Here is a 22,340-nt window from a genome sequence, read left to right as displayed (position 1 = left end):
TTCCTATTTCATTTGAGATGCAAAGTATCTTCCATGTGCGGCGTGTTGCAGCACAGTTTTCTTCAGACGCGTGCCACGCATTATAGTCGAAGGCGCGCTCAGTGACGGAGCGTGACTTTTGCACTCGGCGGTGGTACGTCGACTGCGCGAATAGTGCAGTGAGCAGCGCGGCGGATTTTATCTGAGATATCTCCAGTATGCTGATAAGAAAAAAGATAACGGACGTACCGCGTGCTTTTATTTTACGGAAATAACAGTTAGACGACTCTGAAAGTCATTCGGCTCGCTATGGTTCGCGATCGTATGCCCGATTTATGTGCTGTTAGTGTTTTATCTCTCTTTTTTTTTCTGTACAGTTATATCAGAGAGGAAGAACTTCATACGATCGTTCTGTGTACTTTGCCCTAACTGATGTAATTGCACGTGAGTCATGAGAATACAGAACCTGTTTCGACCGGCAGGAGATGTCTTCTCCTTTCGACACGTCGGCTGCCGGCGACGTGCAGCCGACGTATCTGTCTTTGACTGCGCGAAAATCGTCGAAGTGAAGTTCCTCCTCACGCACGATTTTAACGTCATCACTCGTGCGCATAACTTAACGAACTAGACTAAAAATCTACAGAGCCATCACACATTTGTACTTGATTGTTTCAGAGCCGAAGTAATAGCAGCACCTTTGGCAGAGGATTCTTGCAAGACGTGCACATTCAAATAGCCCAGAATAGAAAACTGAAAGTATTGTTGGACGAAGTACGTATCGTAAAGACCGTTCTAACGCGATGCAGCAATAAGAAAAACATTTATATACACAGGATGATGGTTTGATATGCTTAATAAAGACATAACGTGTCATGTTGATATAGGCAGAGGAAATCCGTGCATTACTCCATCTTATAGTCGAAAATACGAAAATTGTAAAGGATTTGCAAAATAATATTTTGTCGCACACGAACAAAGGTAAGCGATTCGACAACAAACGACAGTGAATTACTACGTGAGTCTAATTCACATGTATGCATGTGTGAGTGTGCAGTGTGTACTTGTATGTTATACGATATTTGCAGATATACAAAAGGAACTGGAAGCTCGCACGTGCACGATCTCGGAGACGGCCTTTCACATTCAGCGAAAATTACGAGGTAAGCAATTTTGTACGTGGAGAGAACTTGTGACGGAATTCATGCGACAATGAACGTCCAAGTGGCGCGAATCACGGTGGTAATCGCGATTTGGTAAGCGATTACAATCTGCTCACGCTACTCTTCGAAATTTTCCGAACGCTGCTCGATGACATTCCTAGCTCGCTCGACGGTCTCTTGATTCGCACAATGCAAGTGGAAGAGTAGCTAGTGCCGGGATTTGAATGCTGAATCAATCTGGGCGTGCTGGTGCTAAGGCTCAACCCTGAAGACAATCCTGTCAGTGGGATTCTCTCCAGACGTACTGACACATTCTTAATGAACTTAGAGTAAGATAGATTTGGCGAATCGTTATTAGAATCCAATCTATCATTTGTATTGGTTGGTATCCTCGAGGGTGAAGGTGAAAGTGAATTAAGTGCTCGTGCTGGTGTTCGCTTACACGCGTCCAGTAACAAATCTCTGTGGCTCGTCGTGGGTGTCATCGGTGACGAACTATCGCAAGTATCGCTGTCGCTTTCTGAATGAGTGGTTGTATCCTTCATTTTCCTAAAAAGTTGGTTACTTTATGTTTTGCGTGTATCGTGAATAACTTAATGTCGAGAATATATTAAGATTTATTATAAAATTCTTATATTTTGAAATATCAATTACTTTTTCTACATAAGAAAGATAAGAATAATTTACGAGATATTTCAGGGAAATTTCTTTTAGTCAAAATTTAAAGAGATAATATAATTTTGATATATTGATATAACATAGTTTTAGCAATGTATATACAATTCTCGGTCAAGTTAAATGAAGAAATAATCTCAGTTCGCTATTGTGAATTGATATTTCGAAATGTACAAGACACAATCTCAAGTAACATCGCATCGGAGAAAAGTATAAATTCGTTTACATATTGATATATACGTACCGATAACGCTCCATATCTTTTTCCAATTCAGGGTATTCATCCAGCAAAATGAGTAGATTATCTTTATCGTGATCCGAATAAATCTTATACAACAATTTCTCCACCTCGCTTTCCAATCTTGACTTGGACGCGTTAAATCTTTTCTTTAACGTGATCAATGTGGGCAGCAAGCTGTCCAAGTGATACTTCTTCATTGCCGTTACGAAGACGTTCGTCGCATTGTTATTATTGGTGCTGGTGGAGGTGCTCGGTTGAGAAAGATTTGTTTCATCGAGCTCTGTTGATTCGTCCAGTATTTCAAACTTATTCTTCTCTGCGAAGGACGACACCTGAAGTCGATCGTTACATAATATGCAGATCGTGTCTCGTAACACACACGCGCCCTCCTCTTTTTCAAGGTCGATAGAATTTCCGTCGCATATCTCGCAAAGTATGTACTTGGTTAATTTCACGACCAGCTGGAACTTCGCGGGAGGGTCCAAGTGATCCAGCATGAATTTGTACACGACATTGCGCTTGTCCCGGTTCGCTTTTCCAGGCATTGTCAGTATCTTCTTCTTTGTGTCGCACATTCTGTAACCACAGAACGTACTTGGGACGTTGTAATTGTTGTAGTAATATATACTCTCGAGGAACTGCTGCGAGATCAACATCTTGTTCTTTTTCAGGAGTCTCTCTTCTATCAAGAAAATCGTGAGTTCGCGTATCATGTTGTCCGTGTCCAACAGCATTGTCAGTATATGAAAGAAAAACGACCCCTTGATCTTGATGAAATCCTCAAGCAGCAGTTGGATAAATATCACCACTATAGCCTCTCGCACGGCTGGACTCGGGTCTTTCATGCTGACGCACATGTCCGGCAGATACGGCTCCACCAGCGCAGTGAATCTCACACAAATGTCAGCCAATGCTTTTGCGGCGTTTATTTTCACGGCAATCTCTGCCGACGAGTCTGGACTCGTCTCACGGCATATCAGTTCGCCGAGTATCGGCGTGATCTTCTTTGCGATCTCACGGTCCCTCAGCGCCTGCTGACAGAGCAACACCACCGCAGATGTCTGCAGGCCTTTTATGTTGTTCACACTCTTTGGCAATGACTCCGAATTCAATAACAGTTTTCGTAGAAACCACAACGTCGACGACGAGATCTTGTTAGTACACAGGAGCGACGCATGGCCCAGGGTGAAAATGGCTCTTATCATACCCTGTGCGTCATCTTCCTTTTCCTTCAGCATGTTCTGCACCTTCGCTTCCGAAAGGATCATTAGTTTCGCTACTGCCTCCTCTACACAATTGTTATTCTTGTTGGCGTGCAAGTGTCGCAGCACACTACTGAAGATGTCCAAACATATGCTGATCAGGTTGAAGCTGATCTCGAAGTGGCAGGCACGCTCGAAGATGTACTGGTGAAGATCCTCGAGGCACTTACGATCCAAATAAGACCAGACGTGTCGCAAAACATGCAAAACCAAGCTCGCGTGGAAGTCGTTCTTGCAGATGACGTCTTTATAATCGGCGATATGTCTCCTTATACTCAAGATCTTCATGTTCTCGACCAAGGCGGCCAACAATATCCATGCGCCTATTGTGTTGTCGGTGCCGATGTGTGACTGCACATTCGAGATCACGGACTTCGTGATGACACCATTCTTCACCCACAGACTGCAGGCCTTCGACAGATGCTTCCTCATTCTTATATTGCTCAATTTGTCCAGCACTCTCCATGGTAGGTTGTTCGCATTGCTCGGTTTGTATACCAAGGCACTAGTAATCTTTTTGATCAGTACATTGTACAGACACTCCAACACCTTTTCCTGCACTTTGTTTTCGACGTCAAAGATCTGCGGCATCACCGCCTGCGTCCACTCGTGTAAGAGTTTCGGGTTATGTGGAAATTGCTCCAACATCTCAGACAAGACGTGCACTGCGAACTGGCGCACCACTAAGGTAGGATCCCTGCAACGTTCGCTTATCACGGGCGTCATGCGGTCCACGAGCGATGGCAGCATGACGGAGAGGTTCCGTAGGATCTTCAGGACGCTTCGCCGCACAAACGCGCGCTCGTCGTTCACTCTGTCCAGCAACATGGTGATTAACGTATCTGATCCCGGCAGGGGATTCACATTTTTCCTTATAACCGTCTGCAAGTCGTCAATGACAAAAAAGCGCTTGTCCGTGACCGTATCTTTGAATATATTTTCAAGGATAGCTTTGTCAGCGTCGTCGTTGCAATCAGAGATTAACGCGAGCGTGGCCATTGCTCTTCCTCTTACCATGGGCGAGCGATCTTTGCAACGTGACATCACGACAGTTATTAAGATTTTCCTCATTTTCATTCTCTTGTCTTCATGCAAAGCTTTGTGTAACAATGTGGGCTCGATTAAGAGTTTCCCGATGATCTCTTGCGCGAACAGTCTGTAAGAGATTTTACCATTGTACGAATATAATATCAAGTCTTTGAGAACATTCTCAATGATACTTTTGTTGCATATATTTAATAGCTTCACTACAATGTCTGCTTGTCTCTGACGTCCTTCTGCTCTCTCTGGACAGTTCACCATCAACTGATGTATCAGAGTTATGATTCCCTGTCTGGCTTCCTCCTTGTGAATCTTCAACAGATCTTTCAGAAAATATATAGCTGCCTTGTGCATAGTCATCAGCAATTTTTTTCTGATAACTATTTTTGTTTCATAACTATTGGTATAATGAGGAAATAACAAATAAGGTAGCATGGATTGAGCTATTAACATTATGGTTAAAGAGATAGCCCCATGATCACTATTACATAACTCTTGTAGAGCCTCAAACGCATTCTTAGATAATGAAGATACTCTATAATCCATGTTTTTAGCATGACTGTATGATATATCATGCATCTCCAATCTTGTGATCTGTAGCAGCCTTTGTATCGTGAGGCCCAAGGACCCTGTGCGTTCTTTTAATTTGAATAACTTGAGCATTGTAATAAGATCAGAGATAATTCTATTTATTCCTTCCACAAGTGTCAACTTTTCGGAATGTGACAGTATTTCATAAACTGAGGACTCATCGTCAATACTGGAATTAATCACTGTATCCATCTCCTTAGTTTTCTTTTTCCTAGAAGAAAATATACAGTCTGACATCTTCAATGTATCCATCGTTCGCTCATACAAATTGGGGTGATAGATGCGAAATGCATTGCTACCAGGTATCGTGAGAAGCATGAGATACAGACTCGTCGCTTCCAGGCAAGCTTGCTTGGATGCCTCGTCGGTGCTGACACGTTGACCGGTCTTCATTATGTAATCTAGCACAGGCAGCAGGCCTTGCACGTTGATGTTCAGGATCATTAGATTCTCCCATGAAAAATTAGACGATTCACAATCGAGTGGATTATTGCAGTTCGTTGTGATCCATTTTTTCAGGATATGACGACACTTACGTAGCAGCAACCTCATATCATCGCTTTCGAGATATTCCAAGTAGTCATCAGGTGGTTCTTCGTAATGTAAGAACTCGGCGTCCCATACCGACTTAATCCAAAACTCGTCGAGAGTGTCCAACTTGAAATTGTGAAATATACGCAGCGATTCCATTCTTTCGCGCGGGCACATGTGTAATTCAAATCGCGCTCAAAACGTTGCCACTATAATTTTTTCCTCGCAAGCGAGCCGCTCGCGCGCGAATAAACATAACCTCAAACTTATCGTGCTGCGATAATGCGATTCGTGCAACGGGGCTTTCAGGTTATCATCTTCCATATGCATATCGATAACGATTTTACCATTCTGTTTCGTTCGATGTATATAATGGCGAGCAACTTAATAAAAAATTTGTCCCGAAGCATTTCGTTTGTTATATTAGAGCTGGCAAAACGAACAACAACGTCCATATAGAAACCGTAAACTGAATAACCAATCATATTCATGACTCCTTTAAACGACTATATATATATATATATATATAATTATATATATATGTGCAATTTGCATACCCAGTCATGCAACTCGAGCTATCATTTACATAAATAATAAACTCATGTATTAAAAGCCTCATGAATTAATATAATATAAACGCTATATTTAAATAAGCTTCTTGTAAAAAATGTTACAATTATAAAAAAAATATTTTATATAAGCAATTATCTAATGCATCTAATGCAAATTTACATTTCTCAAAGTTGCAAAAATATAACAATTTATATAAAAACTTTAACACATTCTCTGTACACAATTTTAAATAATATGATTTGTAATAACTTATTCTTATCTACTTTCTTTCACTTGAACAACTTTACTAATTTGTTACTGTTATTTCCTAGATTTGGGAAAAGATATCACTGCCATTGATGATTTATCTGTAGCTAGTGCGAAAGATGGATCCATATACACAAGGATTAAAGTTTTACAATATACAACAATGTTGCAGTTATATTCTGAAATTATGGAGGACTACAATACATCATTACTTAGATATCACGATAAGTGCCTTTTGCTCTTGCAACAGCAACGTTTATTATGTATATACTCTTAAAATATTGTGCATTTGTGTTAAATAAAAAAAAAATATATATATATATTATATCATTTATGTGAGCCACTAATAAAATTATTTATTAATTTAGTAATTAATTTGTTAATTTAGTAAGACGACAAGTAACAAGTGAAGAACTGGACCATATGCTTGATGCTCAAGAAACTAATTTATTTGTTGACAATGTACGAGTATATTGAAAATATTATTATAATTATATATTAATTCATTTTCCTTATGTGTACAAATGCTTAATAAATTTACAGATTTTAAAAAATAGTAAAGTTGCAAGACAACAGTTGTCCGATATAGAAAACAGACACCATAATGTTTTGAAGTTAGAAAAATCCATTATAGAAGTTAGAGAATTGTTTGCAGAAATGGCGATTTTGATAGAAAAACAAGTTTGTATCTAGTGCTTAGTATAAAAATACAGAGTGGACTATGAAATATTACCATGCAATAGCAAATGTTAAATTTATAAATTTTGTTTGTACAGGGGGAACAAATAAATAATGTGGAATATTTTTCCAACAAAACGACAAATAATATAGGCGGCGGTCGTATTCAACTCAGGAAAGCAGAAAAGAAGAGTAGCACATATAGGAAGGTATATGTTATATATTTATGAAGTACTTAAGTATATTCTATTTTGTAGCATTGATATAATGATAATTACAATTATTCTTACAGAGGAAATTCAAGATTATCATCATTATAAGTGTGATAATAATTGTTCTTTTATTCTTTATTATCCCACTATAAGAATCGTATAAAACATTTTTCTTTTTTTTTTTTCTTAAATATTTTACGTGCGTGCGTGCGTGCGCGAAACACTTTATATGGGTTATTTCAGGGTTTGTATATAATATATGTATATAATTATATGTATATAAAAAACAAAAAAATTAGATTTAAGTTTTGTTAATAAATATGAATTCCTCGAAATACTTTACCAACATCTTTGCGTTGGGTCTTGATTTATAATCGGCATTAGTACATATATAAAATACTTCCAACACTCTGTCATATTCTTTACTAAAATTAATAGCAGGTAAAGGTGGACGTGTACCTATAATCAGAAAGAGTTTCTACTTTTTTTGGCCATTCTTTAACATAATTTTTAAATCAATTCGTTGTAATATATTGTTTGCGTAAACTAAAGATGTTAGAGTTATGATTAAAATTGCTTACCAAGTTTGTCATTCTTATGTATTTTCTTAAGTGGACATACACACATATCACAATCAGAGTCATCTGTGAAGTTTGTTGTGTATCCTCCACTGACTGATTCATCAAAGACTGACTCATCCTCAGTTTCTACATGAGGTTTGTTGTTTTTATATGGCATTTTTTTATTAAGGAAAGTAACATTCTTATCCATATCATAATTAGAGTTATCTGTAGTGTTCGTCGTGTATCCTTCATTGACTGATTCGCTACAGGACAATTCATCTTCAATTCCTACATGAAGTTTGTTTTTATATGGCATTCTTTTCTTAAGGAAAGTATCACTCTTATCCGTATCATAATTATAGTCATCTGTAGTGCTCGTCATATATCTCTCACTGACTGATTCATCAAAGGATAACTCATCCTCAGTTTCTACATGCAATTTATTGTTCTTATATGGTGTTTTCTTCTTAAGGGAAGTAACATTTTTATCTGTATCATAATTAGAGTCATCTGTAATGTTCATTGAGTCTCTCTCACTGACTGATTCAGAGTCAGAGGACGACTCATCCTCATATTCCATATGAGGTACTGATAGAGTTAACATTTCCCAAATGACAATGCCATATGGCCAAATATCAGCAGCATTAGTCACAGGTCCATCTCCTATGAGAAAGGATACAATTGAAAATAAGATTTTTAAAGAAGTCATATAACTCAAAAAACATCATGAACTAAAGATATAAATTTTGAATCAGCTTTCATAGCAGCTACATAATTTTAGAGATAATAAATTCTTTAGTTGTATTAAGTTTATATACTAAAGTTTGTTATTCAATGGTATAACTGAAGCAAATGAATGTACCTCTTATAATTTCAGGGGCATTCCAATGTGTTGTTCCAATGTAAGAATGGTTAGCCTTTGATGTATCTAACTCTAAAGATTTTGTCAATGGCATAGAATGTCCAAAATCACATATTTTAACCACACTATAGCTATGATCAATTAAGATATTAGGACTCTTTATATCTCCATGCAATATATGTGCTTTATGATGCAGATACTTCAATCCTTTTGCAACTTCATAACCAACTTTCAAAATATCCTTGGCTGCAAATGGTGTGTCATCACCAGAAGTATGTTTTTCTTCGATCACATTCCCTAATTTATAACATAAAAAAATATTACTATATATATATATTTTAAAAACAGTAATATTACTTAGTATTGTCAATACCAAGCGATATATCCAAAGCTTCCATAGCCAGACAAGGTTTCCCATCTGCTCCAGGGGTAAATGCTCTAAAACCAACGATATTGGGATGGACCAATTGTCGTAGAACATCAGCTTCCAATTTAAGAAGTTTATTGTTTTCTTTAGTGCTTTGTCCGTTCAGCCATTTTTTTATCACCCAAGGTGAACGAATAATGCCAACTTTAGGTGATCTTTCCAACATGTATATCCCAACTCCTGATGTAAAAAATGAAATGATTCAATGAAAGTTATAGATCAAATGCAGAAGCTATATTATCTATTGTTAAGTTATTAAATGATTATTAGTCGTAACAATTATAACTATAACAGTTATAACTGTAATAGGATTACAATGTGAAATAACAATTAGATAAATTCAATTAAATGTTAATACACAGTAATGTTATATAAAAAAGAAAATGTGGAAAACATACCAGTCCCACATCCTATTCGTTCCAAGCACGGTGATGCTGGTATCTTGATGGGAGTTTCGAATTCGGTATTCGTCATTTTGCATCTACATCTGCATCTTACCGCTGTAGGTGTCTTGAATTGATCCATATATACGAAGTGGCAAAAAGCAGCGAAAGAAAATAAGCACAATGATCAAGTATAAATTCTTCTCACCGAGGAATAATGAGGAAACCGTTGACTTTTCAAATATACTCGAACTTCTCGTACGCAGGCGCACTTCATTCTGGCCTGTTTACATAGGTTGCAACACGCAAACGCAAAAATTGACCAATTACAGTCGAATGTGAGGAAAATGATCGATTATGATTGGTTAATTTCTACATCCTGCGATTAGCGCTTTGCGCGTTGCGACCTATGTAGACGGGCCGTTACACAGAAAGAACTTACTTTCTAGGGACTTCAGCAAATGATAGGTCTGTTTTTATCGCTGAACTAGTGTACACTCAGGGAACATAAATAGAAATAGATGTACATCTAGGAGTTCGTGAAAGGGAGAGGAGAAGAGAATAAGTGCAAGTTAGTGCAGCCAGTTTAGCAATAAAAAACAAACCTCTAATGTTTGTCTCTCACACGCAATTATCTTATTGGATATTCTGTTAAGAGCGTTTTCTGTTTGCATGATTTGCATGATTTATGTAAGCGCAGGACCATTTATTGGTTATAAAAACTAGTAAAAAGGTCTGCGTTTACATCAATTCATTCAAATTGAATGCATTCTATAGTAACGTCGTGTTTCTCATTAATGCTAATTTTAGTTGTCCCTACCATTATGTTGGTGACCCTGCGACCTGAAGGCAGTCGCTCGCTTCAAAAGAATCGAAGCAAAGATGGACTCCTAAAGAATTTTTATACACGGCAGTCGTCCGACTTTGGATGTTCCCACGTTAAATTTCGCTGAAGCCAGACGGACCGTTCTTTTATGACCAAGTTCGTGTCGTAAACGATGATCGTGCAAGAGCCAGTGCAGGTAACGAGTGTCGGCCCGTCGTAGCCCGTCGTTGCTGTGTGACGTGCGGATTTATGTGTCGGGCCGCATCGACATTCGCTATTGACGTCTTGCTATATAATCGTGAAAACCATTCGCAACCCTTCGACTGCTTTTAATTTTCCCTGACGGCTGCATCGACGATCGTTCCTTGCGAAGTTGTTCCACCGAAACGATCTTCGTTGTAAATTTTATCCCGTCTGTACTTGCGCTCTGGATGCGCGTCTCCGAGATGTTTGCTTTTCTGCAAGAAAACTGCAAGGCAGTGGGGGGTTCTGGCTATAAATAAGTACAAAACTTCACCGTATTTACAGATTTTGATAGACTTCATTTGATAAAGTCTACTATAATATATGATTAAGATGCATTAATATTCCAGGGAGTTGTCATTTTTGGGCTTGACTTATACTTATCATGATCTGATTCCCAATTCTTGAGAATTAACTTTATGTGTATAAATCATTTTAACAGATTTGAGTAGCATGCACAAGTAGCAAGGCATTAATATTTATATTTAAATGCAGCAAAATATATATTGTATCATTGCAAAAAGCAAAGGGTTGTGTTTATATATGAGAGATTTATGATATTTATATTATCGCATATGGTATTTTAAAATGTAAAGAATATATATATATATTTTAAAACAAAAAACTGCTTTAAAACATGCAGTTAATATTTATATATTATATGTAAATATTATATTTTGTCTCTAGGCAGCCATATGGCATTGTTTGAACCATTATGCTTATCCAGATGCAATATTCTTGGCAGAAAGACTATGTGCAGAAGGTAAAATATTGTTTTTTTCTTTTTTTAAAGTATTAGTGCTTTGTAATTATTATGTAATTTATATTGATGTTCTATTGTAGTGGACACGGAGGAAACATTGTTTCTCTTGGCAACATGCTATTATCGTTCTGGCAGAGTTAGACAAGCCTATGCCTTATTATCCCAGAAGGCACGTAATTCGGCACAGTGTAGATTTTTATTAGCAAAATGTTGTTACGATCTGGAAAAGTAAGTAACATTAAATTTTGTTTTTTTGTAAATACAAGTATCTCTAGAGAAAATATTAAATTATTTATATTAATATAATAAATACTAATTGTTATAAGTAATATATGTTGTAAAGATTAATATTTTGTTTAAAAATTATTTAGGTATGCAGAGGCAGAAGCGATAATAATTGGTGGGTATTACAAACAATTGAAGAGTTTGGAAGAGATAGTGACACAATTTGGGGAACAAGCATGCTTTTCCCTGCAGATAATAGCGAAGATTTATTATAAAATGATGCGCACCAAAAAAGCCAACGAAGCGCATAAACTAGCTTTAAAACTAAATCCGTTTCTCTGGCACTCTTTCGAGGAACTCTGTAATGTCGGCGAGAAAGTGGATCCTAACAAGATCTTTCAGTTGGACAAATTAGATTCCTTTATCATGTGCCATGGTACAGCTTCCACGTGGGACTACGTCGCTGAGCCAGATCTCATTGTACCTGGAAATAACAATGCCAACAGCACACCTATGTCGAATAGCACTAACATGTATGTATTATATATATATGTTGCCATTGATATCTCTATGTGTCTATCATTTCATTGATTTTTAATATAATTACAATGTGATGTCATTTAATATTTTATATGATCGCATTCTTTTTGTTTCATTTATTGCAGCACACCTGTGCAAGTGACTGCACCGACGCTGATAAACGGCAGCCAAGTATCGCAAGTACGATTATGTTCTTCTATAGAGGAGAACCCACAAAATGTTCCAGTTCACTGGAGTAACTGTTCCTCGATATCACCGAGGACCAAACTGTCGCGTTATCGTAACATGTTCAGTAACCCTATGAGTCCACTTACACCTAGCTTCGGCATTTTGCCTTTAGAAAGCAATACACCCGAACAGGCCGTACCACCCACGCATACAACTCTCACGGAAACCAATGACCAGAAAAGTTTGGCGAAACGTGTAAAGGCTCATGTTGGGGTGAGTATAGTAATAATTTTCTTGTCTGTATGCTTTACAATTGCATCTTTCGCATCTTATTTCTACATTCTTTTTCCACCGAACTGTAAACGCATTTTATGTGTTTCTCTTTAATTTACTGCGTAACGAAATTTAAATCAAATGTTCCATTTACTTTCAAGCAATTAATGTCGAAGAAGGAAACGCCGTTGCAGCAAGGTAAACCCGACTGGCAAAAGGTTTTTTCGCAGTCAGGTAATGCAAGCAATACTGCCAATATCGTGACAGTGACCGCTACACCGACACCTCCTTCACCGACGTTGCAGGGCACCAACGTTAGACGTTCATCGCGGCTTTTTAGCCATCATCATTATTCAGTGAAGGTATAATTACATTTTCCAACTTTTTTGGTTCTGCTTACATACTAACGGTTATTTGTTATATGTGTGCGCGTGTGACAGATTTACAAATATATATATTTATACTCTTTCCTTAGGAAAATAATAAGTCACCTAATAGGAACCAATTCGCTACTCCGAAATCTCCATCTCGGAAGCCAAAAACGCGATTTATCAAGGCAAACCAGAACAAGACTAACTTTGAGTTAAATGAGAGAAATAGGAACGAGAAAGAGAAGAGCGAGACGATTACATCGGAGAAAGCTATCGCAAATACGAACGCGTTGAACACACAAAGTAACAATATTCATTGTGCAGTAACGTTACAAAAACAGTGTGCAGGTATACATTTGCATATTTTTTTATTTCTTTATACATTCATTTATATATTATATATTGTCACGAAATAATTGAATACAATGGTTAATTCAGCTTTCGGATTGCTATCGATTATTCAATCTACGATCATTAACCTGGAAGTCTAATGAAGCATTTCTTTGTACCGCGAAAGTCTAAAATATTAATTGAATATAATTTGATATGTCTTTTCAGAGGGTCTAATGTCTCTGTTGCGAGAATTAGGCACAGCTTATCAACATTTGAGTCAGTTCAAATGTACGCAAGCTATTGAAGTATTGAGTATACTGCCAACACAGCATTATAGCACAGGTTGGGTACTCTCTATGCTGGCTCGTGCGCACTTTGAAATGATGGACTATAAAAAGGCTGCTAGGTAAAAAATATATAATCTCTCAGCTATTAAAGTAATGTACACCAAACGAGAAATATGCGTTTAATTGTATTTCTACTCTTAATTCTTGTTCCTCGATTATATTTATATAACCTGCTTTTTCGTGCAGTTATTTCGCAGAAGTGCGGCAATTGGAGCCACAAAGGATGGAATTGATGGAGATTTATAGCACCGTTTTATGGCATTTACACGCAGAAGTGCAGTTATCTACGCTTGCCCATGACTTGGTTGCTCAAGATCGTACATCAGCGGCGGCATGGTGCGCCACGGGTAACTTGTTCTCGGCGCAAACGGAACACGAAACCGCAATCAAATTCTTCCAAAGAGCTATCCAGGTATATTTTGACTTCGTCAACAGAAGCTCGTTGACAACCGATCAAGACTAAAGTGAAAGTTTGAATAATCTTGTTCATGTGAATTCTCTTCAATTTTACAAGAACGAGACTAACGTTATTCGCGAGTAATGAATAATTTCTTTATGCAAGTATGCAAGTTACTTATTCTGATTAGCTTATTCATATGACACAATTTGCATATCAATATGATTTACGCATTTTGATGTAATTATCATCTTGGATATCTCGATTGAGAGCAATACTCTGACTGCGTAGGTGGATCCCAATTTCCCGTACGCTTACACATTACTAGGGCACGAGTATGTTCTGACAGAAGAACTAGATAAGGCAATTACTGCATTCCGCAACGCCACCAGGCTTGATCCCAGGCATTATAACGCATGGTAAATTTTCAAAAAGGATATAACGTCGCATTACGATGTTGTTATATTCTTTGAATTTGTATATACGTATATATCCTTTGCATTTGCATATGTGTATTTAAGATTTGTCATTGCGTATTGTAGGTTTGGATTGGGAACGATATTTTCGAAACAGGAGCAATACTATTTAGCGGAATTACATTTTAAACGGGCTTATCATATAAATCCGCAAAATTCTGCGATAATGTGCCACATAGGTGTCGTGCAGCATGCTTTAAAGAAAACCGAGCAGGCGTTAAAGACACTGAATACGGCGATAACTAACGATCCGGACAATACTTTATGCAAGTTCCATCGTGCGAGCATCAACTTCTCAATTGGTCGACATGCGGAAGCTCTCCGAGAGTTTGAGGAGCTAAAAAATATTGTACCCAAAGAGTCTCTAGTCTATTATTCGATAGGAAAGGTAAATAGTGATATTTCTTATATTCTAATTTTTTACTTCTGGTTTTCTAAATAATTCTTAAACGTAAATTTATTTTTGATATAGGTGCATAAAAAGTTAGGCAATACGCATCTCGCATTAATGTACTTTAGTTGGGCAACGGATCTGGATCCGAAAGGTGTTAATAGTCAAATTAAGGAGGCTATATTGAGTCCAGGACAAGGAGATGATGATTCTCCTGCGACACAATCAGGTATTATTGGTATTATGGTTACAGCGACATTTTTAGAAATTCCAACCTGGAATTTTTAAAAAATTCACAAAAAAATAACATATTTTCACGAGTTCTTATTCTCGATGCCATCGGTATCGAAAGAAAGATTTATATGCTAATTATATGCTAATTATTGCGTTTCAATCATCTCTGAATAAACATAAGATAATTGTGAAACCGTGGTGATCTTAACCTTTGCCTCGATGTAATTTGTGTCGAGAATAATGTGAGATAGCCAGTTAGTCAGCGTGTTATACTGATATAGTTACACTTTTGTAGAAGAACAACAAGCACAAAATAGTTCAATGGAGCAGGAAGTCGAAACGAGTAGAGAAGGAAGCTCTGCGCCTCTCGCTGGGAACGTCTCTGTGGAACCTCCCGCCGACGATAGCGACGACAGTTTATGAAAACGTCGCGCCGTGCACAAGAAGAAAGCTGCCGTGAAATAAAGCGACAATTTGTAGCGCATCGTTGTCCCTCATGTCTGGTCACTCGGATCGTTCTCTATCCCGATCTGGCGCTTTACAGAATCGATAAGAAGTCGCTTAACGCATTCGTCGAATTAAGTTTAGCAATTGTCCATATTGTTGCGAATAAGTTTGTGAGGGATTTGGTCGAGGAGAGTTCACATCGTATCGTTTCTCCGTGGAATCATTTTCTTCACATATGTCGGAAATCCTTAATCACAGAAACGCGGTATCCTCACCTTCGCGAAAGAGAATAAGAAGAGAAAGAAGAGACGACCCGTCATGACGTATCCCTCCCATCGACTTGTACATTAGCACGCGTTCGTTTCTGTATATTTTTTCTTTTCTTTCTGCCTTTTCGCTCGGTCATCCTTCGTATTTCTTCGTTCTTATAATCACGTCTCTTGTGCCTCGTTCCGTTGCGGGCTAAGTCCCTTCGAGTCGGACGAGACGTAGAGATCTTGCATCACTGGAACTCCGCGATGTTATCGATTGTCGAGTCCGACTTGAGCGCGTAGCTCGGTCCTAGAATAATCCTATATAGGGGTCTAGTCCTCACTCAGACAAGGTATTAGAGATTATGGTTGACGAGTAGAAACTGTATTGTACCGCGAGAAGATGAACGAACGTAACCGTAAGCATACATATTATAGTTAGATAGTGTAATTAATTCATCATTTAAGAAAAGGAATGAAGTTTTGTGTAAATGTAAATTATTATATTATTAGGGTCCTCGTGTGCGAAAGCTACCGTCCATTGTGGCCGGCTTTTTCAATCATTCACTAGTAGCCTGAAAGCCACGAATATCTACGTTACTTCAAATCACTTCGTTGGCATAGGCGAGCCAGCCATAAGCGACATGAGCTTTTGTGCGAGTCCTGATTACTGTGTATTTACTGCAATTTATTATTATTGCTATTAGTGCTACCATTACTATTATTATCCGTATGATTATTATTGTTGATTTAAGGATTATGGGAGGTACCGTCGGCCACCGCTACGTTGATTGGTGGCTGTCGTTGGACGATCGTGCAATTCTCGTCGTGAAGTAAAATCTTTAAATCGATCGAAATATGCGAAATATCTAAACCGTGGTGATTATGGCAATTCATTCGTTAGTCGCGACTACAATCGAGATACTTCGGCCTCTTGTCTCTCTTTCTCTTGAGCTTCGGTATCCAGAGATCATTGTAATCCCATTAACTTGGCAAGTGTCTCTATATGTACACACACGCAACACGCGCCACGGATCACATATTCTCAATTGTGCGGGAAAGAGAATTTCGCGTTCACGACATCAGTCTTTGTGAATTGATATTAAGTGTACAACGTAAATCTCGCGTCGTAACTGGCCTCGAGTTTTGTTCGAGTTCCTCGGAGCGACGCACACATTGCGTTTTATTCCGGCATCGGCATATACGCAATTGTATATGCCGTTCGTCCCGGCATCATAGTCGGCGTGTGTGTCGCACGACACAAATGCACGCGCAAGAGAAATGACTTGTAATGTTTTATATTGTACACGCAATTAAACGAAAGACACGTGAAACGGAAAAAGAAATAGAGAAGGAATTGTCGACTGAGAAATACGTCTATATGTGGTATAAGCGTATCAAACGCGCGAATCTCTCTTATCTTTCCTCGCTCGTTTACCTCTTCCTATCTCTTTCTCTATTTTTCTCTCGTTTAATTAAGTTATTTATTTATCTCCTCGCACGTTCTTTTTTCTCTCCGTGCCAGATTTATCCGTGTCACAGGACAGGATGAAAACGAAGAATGAGTTCTTATGTTTGGCGTTTAACAAGGCTGCGACTGATAATTTCATTTGATTTTCCGTTCATACGAATTACTGATATACAAGAGAAATATTTTTTTGAAATTGTATCGCGCGTGTACTACGCATGCACATACAAATACGCGCGCGCACGCATACACAACACACACACACGCGCGCGCGCGCGCGCGCGCATGTACAGAAACACGACATACATATGTATATTTTATTGTCGAATGGAAACGGAGTCGCATGTATCTTCCGAAGATTTATAGGAAACAATTATGTGTATATGATGTTCGCTAGTCTCTTACCCAGCTTTCGTGATTATAGAAACTGAGAAAATTTATTTAACATCAATGATCGCTGCCGTGTTACTCGTTACAAAGAGGTGTATGCGCAAAAATAAAGGCCTGCACTTTTTACGGGACGCACGGTTCTGATGTTTCAGCGACTTTCCATCTGTCCTACTCTGCACTGAAATATACATGTGTCTGAACAATTATCAGCTTGAGTCTTTGTCAAATCGCTAATTAAGGATATGTTACAAGTACGTTTCAGTGCACAGATTGGTGGCCTTCTACAGAGCGTTTATACATTTTGTATTATTTTTTACTATTGAAGAAATAGCTAAAGACAATTGTTAAATTGTGACGTCTAAGCTATCAGAGAGAATCGTGCGTTATAATAATTAACAAATTAAAGAATTTGTTCAAGTCAGACGAAGCCCAAAGTCTTTTCTCGAGACTCCGAATATTTATAGTTGAATTTACAATTGTTACCGTTAAAGTGGAACTTTATTGCGCATTCTTTTGTTCGGAAAATCTGTGCTAGTTTCTTGAAGAAATATCGCTCTTTATGTAAATATTTAATAGCGGCAATAAGTGTTTGAAAATGCGTGAAAAATTAATGAAGTAAAGAGTTTAAATATGAGTAATAGATATATAATATCAGATTGAACAATAAAAGAAAATAATTTTAAACTCTAACCGATAGTCGTGATACATCAATACCTAAATTTTGAAAATTGACGCCAGAAAATGATGTAACTATTTGTGACGGGAGTTATCGATAGCATTATCGAGAACTATCGATAATGATATAATGTACCACCGATAATCGATGGGGAAAATATATCGATAGTTCTCTTTCTATAGTAACTATACCATTTATTAGGGAGTTTGTCGAGTTACTAGAAAAACTCCGGGAAAATTCAGATAGAACGCGCTTTTATTTAACGGTTTCATGCATCTTTCCATCATTTTATATTTATTTGAAGTAAGAAGCCGTTACGTAATTTGCAGGTTTCTTGTTAAAGAATATTTTAAATGCGTTATAAATTTTCCGGAACGATGTCTGGAGAATATCATCAAGGATTTCCGATAAACGTAATGACTCTCCAAATAATTGTGATCGATACAATGAATTATTCAACGATCGTGAATTACAACTTGTAAGTGTCCAATATAATTCATATTTTTGTGCACAATTTACAGTTTAATTTTAAATTTATATGGCTTCAGGTTGTTCCTCGAGATTAAACTGCATATTAAAAATCATCAGGTCATACAGGACATAAATTTTTGAGATTATTCTCAAAAGAGATATGATAGAAAGATGGTTCATGAAGCTACCAAAATTGGTAAATGTAAAGAAAGATTGAAAAAATATAAGATAATGTAAAGAAAGATTGAAAAAATATAAGATAATGGATTTATTTATATTACATATTTCTAGATCTTATTGTTGGACAGTTAATATTTTATATGTATATAGAAATTCATGATTTCTTTTTTATTAGTTTTAGAAAACATTTTAGTTTTTAGTATTTACTATTTTTGCTTACTTCATTATATTAACAATGTTACTTTAATTAACAATATATCTTAGAGGAATCAGCAAATGAGGAAAATTCATCCAAACCTCATATCTAGAATTTCAACAGTTATATATGATTGGATTTGTAACTGCTGATATCAAACAGAATATAGATATGTATATTTATTTTCATTATCAGTTAGGTATGCAGATAACCAGTACTGCTGGTTAAGTGAATCTAGAACAAGCATGACACAACATTTGGATAAAGTGGAGAAAGGTAACGAGTTACTGCTACAACAGTTGCAAGTTATAACTTGCAGATCTTGGATGCTGTTAAATCTGTATAAAACTTAGAATACTTTCATAAAAACTTTACATAAAAACTTTATATTTTATGACATTCAGTTGTTATAAAGTTAAAAATGTTATAAAGTAGTGAAAGATATAGATTAGAATTCTGAATCTTTTGTTTTTTACAGAAATAAAGTGTGAAAATGTCTGCCTATGAAACTGTTGAAACTGGTAAGTATAGAAAAAAGTTAAAAAATTAAACATAATATATTTAGATTCTATATTTATTTATACATGCTTTTACAATGAAAGTATTATTTCATGATTATCAAATAATTATATTCTTTTACATTATTTTATTACCACATAAACTTTTATATGATATTAAATATATTGCAATTTTAAAATTATAATCTCTCTCTATATCTATCCTAACCTGTTATGTCTTTACAGTTTTGGGATCTAAGCCATTGTCTGAAATTGGTATAACACTAACACATGAGCATGTACATCTTGATTTTAATGAGTTCTACGTTCCTCCACCAACAAATTTACAGAGTTTTCTTGATAACAAAATCAATCTGAAGAATGTTGGATATATTAAGCAATATCCGTAAGTTATATCAGAATCCTTCTTATCTGTCTATGGAAATTTATGAACATAAAGATGAACATAAAGATTTAATCAGATTGAAATATATATATATATATATATATACTCAATTTTTAATAAAAAGATGCTAAAATAGGGTTCTATCAAAGAAAGAACAATATTAGTGTTAGCAGATAATAGGCCTGTTCATTTTGTCTGCACTGCTGAACTGGTGCAACAAGTTGAATGAGAAAACCTACATTTGTCTCATTTTAACTTAATGCACCAGTTCAGCAATGCAAGCAAAACGAACAGGCCTAATGTATGCAATGCTCATATCATTTGTTTCTCATTTATTTTGTAGAAAAGAAAATATATATTTTTGGAACTATAATAGAAACATATTATTGAGTAAACACTTATTTAATACTACATATATAACATTTCTGCAACTTACTTTATACACACTTTATTTTATTATTTACTTTATATTATTAAAAGACGAAATTTTTTAAAAATCAGATACAGCAATAAGTATAATTTGACATTTAACGATGTTGACTCTGCACAAGCTGTCATAGAAGATGTAAAATTATTCCGTACATTTGGTGGTGGGACTATTGTGGAGAATAGCAACCATGGTTTGAACCGCAATATTCCTTTAATGATAAAAATTAGTGAAAAGACCGGAGTTAACATCATTGCTGGAACTGGTATGATTATATTATCATATTGCCAATAATGTTATTTCTTATATTATACTTAATAATAGAGGATTACTTAATTTAATATATATAATTAGTTTATTATTATCATTTATATTATATTGTTTTATTATCTTTGCAATTCCGCAGGATATTATGTTGCCAATGTACAAAATGCATCAACTCTCAAAACTACTGAAGAAGAAATGTACAATGTGATGCACACTGAATTGCAAAAAGGGTGCATTGATTATCCTGAAATAAAAGCAGGTTTTATCGGAGAAGTTGGCAGTAGCTGGCCGATTACAGGTAAATAGCTATATATAGTTCTATATTTTGCGAAATTATTATGTATTTGTACAATTATTATAAATTATTTTTAGAATGCATTTTATATTTAATAAGAAAATATCTCTATAAATTTTCAAAAAGAATTTTTCTATAAGAAGAGATATGTTTCATTGTATCTGAGAATTCAATTAATTTTTAAATGTAACAACTTATAGAAATATTCACGAGAACTATATTTATAATTGTAAATCAAATGCAATTTTTTTTAGTATTTTCACGAGGCATTATGTTTAACAGTATTTATATCTAATATTTATGACACATAGATTTCGAGAAACGTGCTATTCGTGCGACTGGTCAGGTTCAGGAACAATTACATTGCTCAGTGAGCTTCCATCCTGGAAGAAACAAAGCAGCACCTTCTGAAATAATACGACTCTATCAAGAGGCTGGAGGGAATGCTCGTAAAGCTATCATGTCTCACGTTGAACGTAAGATTTATGAATCTTTTTTTTGTTAAATTGGCCTGCTGTATTTAAAAAAATAATTTAATCGGTTATACTTGTTATAGGTACATTACCCGATGCGGAAGCGATAATAGAATTCGTTAAGGCTGTCGCATGTTATTGCCAGTTTGATCTCTTTGGTACGGAGTGTTCTTTTTATCAACTTAACCCGATGTTTGATATGCCATCAGATGCTCAGCGCATAAAATATATCGCGCGATTAAAGGAGGAAAAGCAGCTGCATCGAGTGCTCTTAAGTCACGATATTCACACTAAGCATAGACTGGTACGTGATGTCCTCATTTATTTTCACGTAATTTACTTCAGTTCGTAACGCTAGTTAAACAAATAATAAGTTAAGTAAATAAATAATTAAGTCTTAACGATTAAACGTCTAAATTGTTTTGTCGATTTTTAAGACAACATTCGGCGGTCATGGGTATTCACATATTGTGAGTAACATTGTACCGATCTTAAAAAATAAGCACTTTACAACGGAAGAGATCGAATTGCTAACAGTAGAAAATCCCAGAACGTGGCTTAACCAGCGTTTATAAGCGAATGCTTCGAACCGGAACACGTGGACGACGATGAGTGATCAAAAGAGACGGCGAAACATGGTAAAAAATATGATTTTGTTTAAATATTCCACTGAAAGATTTATATATTACAACATTATACATATAACATTGTTTTATATTATTAATCTTTGCTGTTTATACATATTGGCAGCGCCAATAAATTTACAAGTTGCGTAATAAAATATCTAACAAAATAACTACAGCAGTCTGTCATATCATTGTCGTTTTAATTACTACATTCGTATCTTAAATACATCGAAGATAATACGAGTCGCGCACTCTATTT

General features: G+C 36.2%; 5 protein-coding genes across 8 annotated transcripts; 3 read left to right on the top strand and 2 right to left on the bottom strand.

Moving 5' to 3' along the window:
• Window positions 1–137: 137 nt before the first annotated feature.
• Window positions 138–7,433, top strand: LOC105181123 (syntaxin-1B). Of its 2 annotated transcripts, XM_025296590.1 has the most exons (9): window positions 138–321; window positions 655–750; window positions 864–957; window positions 1,065–1,139; window positions 6,365–6,562; window positions 6,688–6,761; window positions 6,843–6,980; window positions 7,076–7,186; window positions 7,270–7,433. In XM_025296590.1, exons 1-9 carry the CDS (start codon window positions 289–291, stop codon window positions 7,339–7,341), a joined length of 891 nt encoding a protein of 296 aa, XP_025152375.1. In that variant the 5' UTR covers window positions 138–288; the 3' UTR covers window positions 7,342–7,433. The 2 variants fall into 2 exon arrangements, with proteins under 2 accessions (XP_025152375.1, XP_025152376.1); XM_025296591.1 differs by having other exon boundaries at window positions 250–584; window positions 655–1,139.
• Window positions 649–5,939, bottom strand: LOC105181122 (condensin-2 complex subunit D3). Of its 3 annotated transcripts, none has more exons than XM_025296587.1 (3): window positions 5,249–5,938; window positions 2,059–5,160; window positions 649–1,688 (listed from the first exon to the last, which is right to left on the bottom strand). In XM_025296587.1, the coding sequence occupies exons 1-3, from the start codon at window positions 5,404–5,406 to the stop codon at window positions 1,241–1,243; spliced, it is 3,708 nt and encodes a 1,235-aa protein (XP_025152372.1). In that variant the 5' UTR covers window positions 5,407–5,938; the 3' UTR covers window positions 649–1,240. The 3 variants fall into 3 exon arrangements, with proteins under 3 accessions (XP_025152372.1, XP_025152373.1, XP_011135994.1); XM_025296588.1 differs by having other exon boundaries at window positions 5,279–5,938; XM_011137692.3 differs by having other exon boundaries at window positions 2,059–5,939.
• LOC105181121 (lymphokine-activated killer T-cell-originated protein kinase) lies at window positions 7,338–9,826 on the bottom strand. The gene is made up of 5 exons (XM_011137691.3): window positions 9,440–9,826; window positions 8,988–9,221; window positions 8,615–8,911; window positions 7,771–8,415; window positions 7,338–7,648 (listed from the first exon to the last, which is right to left on the bottom strand). The coding sequence occupies exons 1-5, from the start codon at window positions 9,564–9,566 to the stop codon at window positions 7,491–7,493; spliced, it is 1,461 nt and encodes a 486-aa protein (XP_011135993.1). The 5' UTR covers window positions 9,567–9,826; the 3' UTR covers window positions 7,338–7,490.
• Window positions 9,827–10,266: 440 nt separating this feature from the next.
• Cdc27 (cell division cycle protein 27) lies at window positions 10,267–16,970 on the top strand. Its single transcript, XM_011137699.3, has 13 exons — window positions 10,267–10,446; window positions 11,181–11,256; window positions 11,337–11,484; window positions 11,628–12,014; window positions 12,147–12,462; window positions 12,624–12,824; window positions 12,938–13,181; window positions 13,392–13,572; window positions 13,700–13,925; window positions 14,202–14,329; window positions 14,453–14,774; window positions 14,859–15,006; window positions 15,307–16,970. The coding sequence occupies exons 1-13, from the start codon at window positions 10,423–10,425 to the stop codon at window positions 15,432–15,434; spliced, it is 2,529 nt and encodes an 842-aa protein (XP_011136001.1). The 5' UTR covers window positions 10,267–10,422; the 3' UTR covers window positions 15,435–16,970.
• Window positions 16,971–19,277: 2,307 nt separating this feature from the next.
• On the top strand, window positions 19,278–22,299 carry LOC105181126 (phosphotriesterase-related protein). The gene is made up of 8 exons (XM_025296601.1): window positions 19,278–19,366; window positions 19,569–19,611; window positions 19,834–19,993; window positions 20,495–20,685; window positions 20,827–20,985; window positions 21,294–21,458; window positions 21,539–21,759; window positions 21,893–22,299. The coding sequence occupies exons 2-8, from the start codon at window positions 19,584–19,586 to the stop codon at window positions 22,028–22,030; spliced, it is 1,062 nt and encodes a 353-aa protein (XP_025152386.1). The 5' UTR covers window positions 19,278–19,366; window positions 19,569–19,583; the 3' UTR covers window positions 22,031–22,299.
• Window positions 22,300–22,340: the final 41 nt, after the last annotated feature.

This window comes from Harpegnathos saltator, unplaced genomic scaffold, assembly GCF_003227715.2.
Source record: "Harpegnathos saltator strain DR-91 unplaced genomic scaffold, Hsal_v8.6 scaffold15, whole genome shotgun sequence".
NCBI lineage: Eukaryota > Metazoa > Arthropoda > Insecta > Hymenoptera > Formicidae > Harpegnathos > Harpegnathos saltator.
The sequence above is the reverse complement of the archived record's forward strand: the minus strand, read 5'-3'. Positions and strand labels throughout refer to the sequence as shown.